This window comes from Centropristis striata, chromosome 16 (assembly GCF_030273125.1).
Source record: "Centropristis striata isolate RG_2023a ecotype Rhode Island chromosome 16, C.striata_1.0, whole genome shotgun sequence".
Lineage (NCBI taxonomy): Eukaryota > Metazoa > Chordata > Actinopteri > Perciformes > Serranidae > Centropristis > Centropristis striata.
This window is the reverse complement of record NC_081532.1, coordinates 30,431,777-30,442,554: the sequence shown is the minus strand read 5'-3', so window position 1 is coordinate 30,442,554 and position 10,778 is coordinate 30,431,777. Positions and strand designations below refer to the sequence as shown.

Genomic DNA, 10,778 nt, shown 5'->3' with positions numbered 1-10,778 from the left:
GTACTTGTTATACAGAATGGACCCACTCAGATTGTTTTATATATTCTGAATATATTATTGGATTATTAATGTTATTGATGCATTTGTGTAAGCAGTGTTCTCAAGGTAGGAATTATTAAACCACTAAATATACTGTTATTGGGTTTAATTTTAAAAAAATGTCTAAGCACAATAAATTGATTAGTTTTTATGTTAAATCTCGACCTAAAAAGTAATTAAAGCTGGCAGCTAAATGTAGTGAAGTAAAAAGTACAATATGTGCCTCAAAACTGCAGTGAAGTAGGAGTATAAAATTACATAAAATGGAAATATTCAAGTAAAGTACAAGTACTTCAAAATTGTACTTAGGTACAGTACTTGAGTAAATGTACTTAGTTACATTTCACCACTGATACCATGTATAAAATATATTTTTTTGCACATTCTGTATTTGTCTAAGAATCGCATCATTTGTAACGTAAATAAAATGATGGTACTGCATACTTGTGATTTGTGTTTTTTCTTTCTCTTTCTTTGTCTTTTTTCATTTAAATTTATTTATTTATCTTTTTTATTTTATTTTTACCAATGTGACAATTTTATTAAATGTCAAACAAATATGAACAAAAATAATACAAATAAAACATGGCAGCGTTGTTTCCTGGTAATTCAATAATTAATTAATTAATTAATTGCGCTGCGGTCTCAGCTGTGTCCTTTCACAGCGGCCTCGAGCTCGAATCAGCCAATCAGAAACGATTACCGGAGCTCCAGGTTGCACCAAAGTTTTGCTTCTGCTAGCTGCTGCTTGTTGTAGATGAGGCGACCTGAAACGACATGGGGAGGCTACATTTTTATGTCCTTTGGTCCCTGCGAGACGCTCCCCGCCAGTTCATCAGGAAAGCGTTTTTATTTTTAAACCTGTATAGATCAGCTTTCAGCATACAGTCTATGGTTTTCACTAACAACAAACGCAAACATGTTATCTCCACAGCAAATCCAACCGAAGTTGCTTTCAAGTCCACATCCCACTGCCTCTGCCCAAACAGCTGGTCATCTTTGGTCTCGGAGAATGGAAAAACAGCGAGACGACAATCTCAGTAGATGTTCTGGTCAGTGCAGAAGTACCTGCCCAGAACATTGGGACTCTGACACAACAAGCAAGGTATGTGGAAGATGTGCATTAGCTACTTTTAACACACACACACACACGCACAAAAGTCTAAATTGTAGAGTTGGGAATCACTGGAGGCCCCAAAATACGATTTTTATCCCGATACTTGAGTCATGATACGATATTGAGATTTTAAGCATTTTGCGATACAATATATTGCTATTTAACTGTTTAACAGCATTTTGTGTCCACAAAAGTAAGTTCAATCAAGAAATAAGAGAACATTCTCAGTCTATTCATCTGACTACAGTTTTTATTTCTCTACAATGAGAGTCAAACCCACAGACTGACCAACAAAGTATTCAGTCAAACTGAACTGATGTCAAACATGTATGGACGACAACAACTGCAGCATTTTATCAAACTTTCCTCAACTTTAAGCTTCACTGCTCTGAATTTTTTTTTAATGAAACATAAAAGACAGCCTAACTTGCAGCGACAACTTATTTCGACAACTTCCTGACACGATATATATCCATGTTGCACACAGTGTCTATATATTCCTTGGGTCTTCTAGTTTCATATCATACCAGTATCTCCAGTATATTCCTAAAAGTGAGCCACTATGGCCTCCGGGAAAAACAAAAACAGAAAATACTGACAGCCGTTGGAACAATATTGATACTTGGCGGCCATGAATCGATATAATATTGCCACGCAAAATACTGCAATACTATGCTGTATGGATTTTTTTCCCCACCTGTACTAAATTGTTTAAAATCAACTTTGAACTCAGGTGCCTGACATGGGAAGGTGACTGGAGCCCTGACGTGGTCACAGTGGCAGCAGAGAGAGGCAGGAGAGGAGTGTATGGCAAGATTGTGCTCACAGTGTGTAGAGAGGTAGGAGGGTTTGTATGAACTGATTAAGATATTTTTTTATTAAGGGGGGTTGTATGAGGCACCCGTCAATAGTCAGTGTGTAATCTACAGTAGATGGTGTGTGGCAGCCCCCCAGTTTGTAGAAGCAGACAGAAGCACTGGCGTGGAAGCTGAGGCAAAATGTATTTTTGCAAAAGGCCCACCTAAAAAATGTTAATTTAAGGTGTAAGCTATATCAAGAATGCTTTCTCTTTCTCTGCCCTGTTTCAATTTATGCATGAGGAAATGACTCCATTGACAAAAAACATTAATTCAGCCTTGCCAAACACTGGAGGTGCTGGCCTACGCTAAGGTTTTTTTGTGTGTTATTGTGTTACAATGTGTTTTAAACAGTGGTGGAAAGTAACTAAGTACATTAACTCAAGTACTGCACTTAAGTACAATTTTGAGGTACTTGTACTTTACTTGAGCATTTCCACATATTTAACGTAATATTTCTGCTTCACTACATTGTAGGGGCAAATATTGTACTTCCTACTCTACTACATTAAGCTGACAGCTTTAGTTACTATTTACTTTACGCCCACACACCCTCCAGGACCCTGTGCTCCTCCTCCTCCATGCTCCTCACTCCTCCTCCTGCCCACCTTTCTTCAATGGGGTCCAGAGCTTTCAGCCATGCAGCCCCTTGTCTCTGGACCTCTCTTCCACAAACCATCTGTGACATTACCTCTCTCCTCCTTCAAATCACAGCTCAGAACTCACTTGTGTAGATTAGCCTTTTCTGTTTGACCATCCTCACTTCTGCTCTGTTTGTTGTTTTTATGTAGTTCTTTGTTTTTATTTAGCTGATTGTGTTTTTGTTTTTATCTAATGTTTTTAGCTGTGTTTGTAAGGTGACCTTGAGTGATGTGAAAGACGTCCATAACACAAGCAAATGAAATGATCGATGCAGCGGTAGACAAGCAACTCCTCTGTTCTGCGTGGTTATTTTGGTACAAATATCAAAAGTAGTGCACACTTAATACTTTTTTTAGGTGGTTAAAATATTTTGCTGCTGCCCCGTCCACAGCAGTGCATTGCTTAGCTTCCCTGCCGGCAATCCTGTCTTCTCACTGTCAGCTACTGCAGGTAATAAACTGACTATGGACAACCCCACTTCAATAAACCTGAACTATCCCTTTAATGTCCTGCATGAGGAAAACAACCATAACCACTCATTAAACAAACTGTGTCTCATAAAACTGACAATGATACTTTGACATCATCGTGATCATAATCTCACTGTTTTGTTTCATGCAAAGACTTGTGATCAGCCGCAGGACAAAGCCAGTGTCTTGAGCAGTACTCCTCTGGTTCAAAGGAAATTCATGTTCCCAGAACAGCACGATGCCACGGATCTCTCTGACACATTACACACATGCATTGGAAATGAAACGGTAAGAAAAATAGGGTGAAAATTGTTTGTATGCAATTTGTTGCAACATTTCATCATTGTTCTGCCTTGTAGATAACTTCCAACACCTCACACTTGGGCGATAGTGTATGCTATGCTGATATCCAAGTTAATAAAATTGACACCAGTCATTCCATTATGGGGAATAAACCCCCAGTCTGGCCTACGGTAAGAGCCAAGCTCAAGAATGTATTAATGCCTGCATTTGAGCTTAGTGACTCATTCTGTGATATGCTCCTTGCAACTGAAAGGATAAGACACCTAGACGGACAGTTATTAGTAAGAGAGGCCACCTGACATGGAGCTCTGAGGACATGGACAGCCTTGCAGAGGATTTAGACCAGGCTTCAACTCCCAAGAAAAGGAGGCTGTCCAGGATGAACAGCAAAGAGGAAATGACCGTGCAGATAAAGAATGATAACAGAGAAGGTCAGAAAACCTGACAATTACTGTGGTCACATCTGAATGCAACAAAAAGTTGTTGTTTTTTGACAGATTGTGATTTAGTTGCAGTGTGTCCATCGAAGCGCTGGAGCCATACGATGTGTCTGAGCGACCCTGACACGGCCATCGTCATCGGAGGGGAGACGGCAGATCAAAACTACTGCCAAGACTTCCTGTGGAAGCTCGAGTTAGGTCAGTGGAGTTTGTTAAATGACTTGTGTGGTCATATACACTACCGGTCAAAAGTTTTAGAACATCCCAATTTTTCCAGTTTTTTATTGAAATTCAAGCAGTTCAAGTCAAATGAACAGCTTGAAAGGGTACGAAGGTAAGTGGTGAACTGCCAGAGGTAAATAAAAAAAGGTAAGGTTAACCAAAACTGAAAAATAATGTACATTTCAGAATTATACAAGTAGGCCTTTTTTCAGGGAACAAGAAATGGGTTAACAACTTAACTCTATGGAGTCTTGGGCTATTTTGTCCATTTTTGAATTCTTTTCATGTCTTTGTAAGTCATTTTGTGTCTTTTTGTGTCTTTTTTTGGTCGTTTTGTCTTTTTTTTAGTCATTTTGTGTCTTTTGGTTTTCTTTTTTGTCATTTTGTCTTTTTTTTGTCATTTTGTGTCTTTTTTTAGTCCTTTAGTTCAACATAAAATGTGATTTTGAATCTTTTTTTTACTTTCAAAACACTATCATGCTCAATAAAGAATTTTAAATGTTGCAAATGTGCATTAATTTCAGAGTACACTGAGACATTAAACTGCATCACTTTCATTTTCACCATCAAGTTGGTGTGTTCTAAAACTTTTGACCAGTAGTGTATTTCTTACTTCAGCCAGAGGAGGAATAAAGACAACATATGAAGCCCTTAAATATTTGCTAATTGAGTGCATGATGCGTTTTCTGTTTTCCTTCTTGACCTCTTTCCAGACAATGACTTCTGGTTCCCCATGAACTCCTCCACCTCTGGACCCGTACCACCCTGTGCCCGAGGACACTCTGCGACCTATGACCCAGACTCCAAGTCGGTCTTTGTTTACGGGGGCCTGAGGGAAGGTCAGCGCTACAGCGAGCTGTACATCCTCAATACTCTGACCTGGAAGTGGACGCTTGTCACTGTGGGTTTGATGAAACCTGTTGTAGTTCTTGATTTCTTATCAAATGCTCAAGCAGAGGGATAGGAAATGTTGTCCTTTGTTTTTGTGTATCCACCCCCTCTTTAGGCGGGAGGAAATGTTCCAAAATTGGCATATCACACTGCGGCTTTTTATAAGAAAGAGCTTTTTGTCTTCGGTGGAGTTCAGCCGAGCCAGTCTTCTGAGGATAAATCCTGCAGCAACGCTCTGTACATCTTCAACCCAGAGTTTGAACTCTGGTACCAGCCGATTGTGGAAGGAGACAAACCTCTGCCTCGGTTTGGGTCAGTCTTTTTAAAATGACTACTGTCCTACAAATACAATTTACTTTTATAGGAGTGTTTCACCCCCAAAATGTTTTATTTGACAAAAAATTACTCATCCTGTGTTACCTTGAATTCTTAAAGAAAACTTTTGTTTTTCTTGCATGCCTCCATTGTGAATGAAAAATCCTAAAACAGAAAATTCTTGAGGGAATTAAATTGTGGCAAATCATCTGATGTGAAAATCATGTCAGAGAAGAGATGAGAAGTTTTGTTTTGAAACAACATTTTGAGCTGAGCCATGTTGGTTTTGAAAACGCTTACTCTTCAGAATGAAACAGATCACTTTTTTGTTATACTGTGATATAATTAGTTTCTTCTCATTATTATCTTTTTTTTGTTGCTTTTTTTGTAGCATCAGACAGCCTGTGCGTCTGTGATTCAGTATGAGAGGCTCCGGTCCGTTTACAATCCAGTCCACTGTTTAAAAGAACTTTTTGCGTTTGCGCTTAATGATAGAAAAACGTTGTTTGCAAACTCATACAACTGGTGCACTATAATGCATGAACAGTCTCAAGCTTGCACAGGTGTGCTACATGGTTGTGAGAGGGTTTTGATATAGTTTTGCTGTTATTATATGCAATCTCCATTTACTTCAATTCATCAAGAATTTTCTCCATTTTTGGAGTCTTCATTCACCACGAAGGTATGCAAGAAAAAGCGTTTTCTCAACACTTCAGGGTAACACAAATGGTTATTTGGGTTTAAAGCATTCCTTCGAATGCTTGCGTTTGTATCCAACAGACACTCAGCCACACTGATGTCACAGAAGTTGATAATATTTGGTGGAAGGAAGACTGCTACCTACCTTAATGATCTCCATGTTCTAGATCTGGGTAAGAAGAAGATTCAGTGGCTTAATTATGCAACAATTTTGTGTCCAGGTTTAAATGGATATTTCTGTTTGTCTTAATGAGTGAAGGATTCATGGAGTACACAGCTGTGAAGTGTGGGAACATGCCACCACTGCCTCGAGGGTGAGTGCAGGATTAATCAACCTTGAGAAATGTCATCGATGGAGCCATCTGCTTTTTGTATATTTTTGGCGTCTTTTGACAGATGGACCTGCATTTTCAATTGAATGGGTTTTCACACAAAATATAATCTCTAGTGACAAAATTGTATCTTTCTGCGTCATTTTGTTAGATTACTTTCAGCTCAGTCAGAGAAAAAAAACAATATAATGTAGAAACTGGCTTTAGAACAATGATAAACATTCAAAAACTTCTCGCCTGTGTGTGACAGGTTTCATGCAGCTCTGCCAATCACAGACAACAGGATTTTAATCAGTGGAGGTTGCAGTGCAATTGGGGCCCTGCAGGATGTCCATATTTTCAACATTGGTGAGTACGTCATTTGAAACCACTTCAGTTTGTTTATATAGTCATGGAAAAAATTATTAGACCACCTTTTTTCTTCAATTTCTTGTTCATTTTAATGCCTGGTACAACTAAAGGTAAATTTGTTTGGACAAATCTAATGATAACAACAAAAATAGCTCATAAGAGTTTAATTTAAGAGCTGATATTTAGCAATTTTCCATGGTTTTCTTGATCATAACCAAAATCATTATTAAAAAAAACATGGAAAATGTCTAGATATCAGCTCCTAAATTAAACTCTTATGAGCTATTTTTGTTATTATCATTATATTCGTCCAAACAAATGCACCTTTAGTTGTACCAGGCATTAAAATGAACAAGAAATTGAAGAAAACAAGGGAGGTTTAATAATTTTTTCAAAGACTGTATATATTAATTGACATTTGCTTTGAGTCATCCGGCCGTGTCACAAATCGACTGCATTGATTTCTCCTCAGACACCAACATGTGGAGCTCAGTGACGTCTCCCCTGTTTAGCTCCAAGCCTCGTGCGGGACACAGCATGATAAACCTGGGCTGCTCCGTCCTGACAGATGCAGAGAAGCATGAACAGGGTGAAAATGTCAGGGCCCACTGCACATTGCTGGTGTTTGGTGGATCAGACTGCTCCGGTACCTTCTACAATGACACCTTCAAGTGCACAGTGGAGATTCCCCATGACAAATGATGTTGACAAATCCATTCAGGACAATTGTTTATCATTGTTTAACAGTGGAGGATGCTCTGATCTGCACTGACAGAAAATTAGTCTCTCCAAGTGTGTGTATCCTTTTAACAGTTATTTTTCCTTCTGATTGTTTCTTTCCATGTTGCATGATGTATTCTGCAGCTTAGGCTTTATTGTTGTTTCCTTTTATTACTTTATCAGTCTCTTCTATAACCATGCATACTTCCTCCACACAGGCAATATGCTGCAAGCGGTGAGCTCAGAGGTTTTGCACTTTGCATAACAAATATCTGAATGATCTGCATGTTTTACACATTACTTTGTCCTACCTTGCCCCCACATAGCATAGCAGTACATACAATATAAAATGTATATCAAAATGCCAATAAATATTTTTGATTTTCTTCTAAGTGTCCTTAAAATAAAGTAATGGAACTGAAATAAGATTATTTTCAAAGTTTTTTTATTCAACAATTTACAAAATTGCATGGCTGCCTTTTAAAGCTGCAGAGTTGTTATTCTATGCACGCAGATCAGCAGGTGTGTCCGGCTGACAAGACGGGCTGCTCACTTTGAAAGCTTCCATCTCAACTAAGGTTTGATTTAACCTTTTAATAGTTGGATACTGCCCGACATCCACTTTGAACCTGTAGAGATTAAAGACAAACAGGGGTCATGCTTCACTCTGTAGGTTGTTTAAAGTTCAGCTGGTTGGGCATAGCAGGTGGTTTCATATAAACAAAATGCCATGACATTCATGTTGATCTCTTTTTGTTCAGTGTGTATTAATATGTCGCAGTTTTTTTCATGGAAGGTCTGACTACATACCTCTCTGCATTGTAGACCTGTGGGACCAGACAGATGTCTGCCATGGATATCTAAATGGTAAGTAACAGATGAGAACAAACGCATCATAAAGTGTCTTTTGAATTACAAATACAGTGGCAAGAAAAGTGTCTGAACCCTTTGAAATTAACACATCTCTGCATTAATTTGTCCTAAAATGTAAATCTGCATCTAAGTCACAAGCATAGAGGGACACAATGTGCTTAACTTAATGGCATACAAACAATCACATTTATGTCACGTCTTTATTCAACAGATCCATTAAACCGCCTGCATTAAAAAGAATATATAAGTGCAATCGAGTAATCAATTAGAATTTCTAATAGCTTGCACTTTATGAGAGTGAGAGGCACAATAGAACCATTACAGCAGTGTATGATGCAGTTAAAATAGAAGAGTCTCTTACTTCATCCCCTACACAATATTTCCCTGCTGTTTGCTTCAGAATGGGCTCAAGAGCTGGAAGAGAAAGGTGCACATAAATCATAATGCAAAGGAAGTCGAGTGAGGATCTTAGAATAAAAGTCGATGTATAGTTGAGAAGACGTTGCCACCTACCTTGAAAGCCACGATTGATGAAGTGCTGAGCCCACTGCACCTTTTCTGCTCCTATTTTTTGAATCACGTACAAATTCTGAAAGGTACAAGTCCAAATGAAAATTTTTAAGTGACGTGACTTTTTTTATTGTATCATGCATACCTGAACTTGCAACCCAGTACCTATATAAGCTGTCTGCTTTAATTGGACTCTTCTCTCACCTGCAGAGGCTGGATCCCAGAGGCAATGACATCACTTATCATCCGAACCTGGGCGCGTTTCTTTGGATCTGTGGGCAGAAGTCGAGGCCCTGGCCTGGTCTCGTCGATGTACTGGATCACCGCCAGCTGTGTGGGCAAGAGACAATTTTCAGTAGCATTTATGTTGGTTAACTAAAATATAGTTTATAGGTTAAAGGAACATTTTGAGGACTCACTGACTGAGACAGGGTGATGCCATCAATTTCAACTGCAGGTACTTGCATCATGGGGTTTAAAGCCTTGTACTCGTCAGCCAGCTTGAGCACAAGAGAACTTTGGTGGGACTAAACACAGGATTTAAATGGACTGCATCATGCTCATTAACCATGCACAGTATGACATGATCCTGTGAGTCTATACTGTACCTGCTGACCTCCATCCTTGATTAGATTGACTGGAACTTGGTCATATTCAATACCTTTGAGAGCAAAAGCTGGTGCACAAAAAAGTTAAATACCATAATGCTGACATCAAAATTCTTTAACCCTTGTGTTGCCTTAGTGGTCAAACAATGACCCAACAATATGTTTAACAGCAGAGGAAACCCCCTTAATGATCTTTTCTCAACTCGTAATTCAATGACTTCCTAGAATGAGAAAAAGTAAAACATTGTCTTGTCATATTTCTATGAAAGCTGAACAGGGTTCAAATCTTATCTTAGGGTAATTTCTTGACCATAAAAACCATGCATGCAGGCTTGCTACATTATGTTTAATACCTATGCAGTACCTTTTAGTAATTAAAATTAACCCCTACTTTAGTAAAAGAATAAACCAATTACAACAGGTATGCTGTTATAAAAACAAGTGGATTCCACTGATTAAATCCAGTTTCTCTGCAGTGTAAGAGGGAAAACCTCTTAGTTTGTGATGAGTGATTGGTTGTTTTTTCATGCAAAATAGATTTGGGGGTTTAAAATTTTATCAAGCTGCTTTATTTAAAAGGTTATGTGAAGGCGGGTCATTTTAACCCTTAGGACAAGTGGTACATACATAAAGTTAAGGCAACACAAGGGTTATAAGTTTAGTATTTTAATGCTGAAACATAACTTACCAATGCGAACCCTCCAGGAACAGGAGCTTCTGAAGTATCCGTGAAGAACAGGCTGCATAGAAGACAAGCAAACAAACAAAAAATCAGAAAATGTTAAGTCCATTTGAAAACACACCAGACATTCTCCTGACATAGTTAACTTTTATTTTCTTTCACCTTGGTTTGAGTTGCCATAGCTTATTGGCTGTAGTTTGAACTCAACTAGACTGAATCAACTATTGCAGACAGTTTTTCTAAAGCTCAACATCCTCCTCCTACAGCCAATAGGATGTGCTCCAAAAATCCCTCCTACCTACTCTTTGGTCAATGACTAAGCAAAATCTGGCATACATATGGTTCACATTAGTGCACACACACTTAGCATACAGGCTAACAATGCTATTACTGTACCTTGGCGAGGCAAACTAAGGACAAGTGCATTGTTGTGGCTGTGATAGCGGTGTCGCTTTTATGTTTGCGCCTGCGTCTATTACGTCCTGCACATTTCAAAGCAAAGTCTGTTTTTACGTTGAGTATATAATGTCATGTGGACATAGCTCGGCGAGAAGACAACACTTTCAGCCTGAATAACGGTATTTTTTCCTTCAAGAAGCGAGCTCTTCTGAATTTATGGCAAAGCTTTTGGTCACTGTTCAGCTTCGGGTTACATAACATTCCAGTCAGTACTGCCTAAATCTTTTATCCAATGATTAGTCGAGTTT

At 38.6% G+C, this 10,778-nt stretch overlaps 2 protein-coding genes across 7 annotated transcripts; one reads left to right on the top strand and one right to left on the bottom strand.

Moving 5' to 3' along the window:
* Nucleotides 1-801: 801 nt before the first annotated feature.
* On the top strand, nucleotides 802-8,266 carry zgc:163014 (uncharacterized protein LOC100038766 homolog). 3 transcript variants are annotated; one of them, XM_059353271.1, is made up of 13 exons: nucleotides 802-884; nucleotides 974-1,144; nucleotides 1,890-1,995; nucleotides 3,279-3,413; nucleotides 3,485-3,598; nucleotides 3,682-3,859; nucleotides 3,938-4,066; nucleotides 4,804-4,991; nucleotides 5,097-5,293; nucleotides 6,077-6,168; nucleotides 6,255-6,309; nucleotides 6,578-6,675; nucleotides 7,151-7,880. In XM_059353271.1, exons 1-13 carry the CDS (start codon nucleotides 817-819, stop codon nucleotides 7,378-7,380), a joined length of 1,761 nt encoding a protein of 586 aa, XP_059209254.1. In that variant the 5' UTR covers nucleotides 802-816; the 3' UTR covers nucleotides 7,381-7,880. The 3 variants fall into 3 exon arrangements, 1 of the variants encoding a protein (XP_059209254.1); XR_009395863.1 differs by lacking the exons at nucleotides 802-884; nucleotides 1,890-1,995 and adding exons at nucleotides 7,913-7,976; nucleotides 8,195-8,265 and having other exon boundaries at nucleotides 941-1,144; nucleotides 7,151-7,633; XR_009395862.1 differs by lacking the exons at nucleotides 802-884; nucleotides 1,890-1,995 and adding an exon at nucleotides 8,195-8,266 and having other exon boundaries at nucleotides 941-1,144; nucleotides 7,151-7,976.
* On the bottom strand, nucleotides 7,827-10,691 carry gstz1 (glutathione S-transferase zeta 1). 4 transcript variants are annotated; one of them, XM_059353275.1, is made up of 9 exons: nucleotides 10,468-10,691; nucleotides 10,078-10,129; nucleotides 9,390-9,457; nucleotides 9,201-9,281; nucleotides 8,986-9,111; nucleotides 8,785-8,860; nucleotides 8,633-8,685; nucleotides 8,209-8,258; nucleotides 7,827-8,027 (listed from the first exon to the last, which is right to left on the bottom strand). In XM_059353275.1, exons 1-9 carry the CDS (start codon nucleotides 10,495-10,497, stop codon nucleotides 7,901-7,903), a joined length of 663 nt encoding a protein of 220 aa, XP_059209258.1. In that variant the 5' UTR covers nucleotides 10,498-10,691; the 3' UTR covers nucleotides 7,827-7,900. The 4 variants fall into 4 exon arrangements, with proteins under 4 accessions (XP_059209258.1, XP_059209256.1, XP_059209257.1 ...); XM_059353273.1 differs by having other exon boundaries at nucleotides 9,201-9,308; nucleotides 10,468-10,688; XM_059353274.1 differs by lacking the exon at nucleotides 10,468-10,691 and adding an exon at nucleotides 10,234-10,342 and having other exon boundaries at nucleotides 9,201-9,308.
* Between the last annotated feature and the right edge of the window lie 87 nt (nucleotides 10,692-10,778).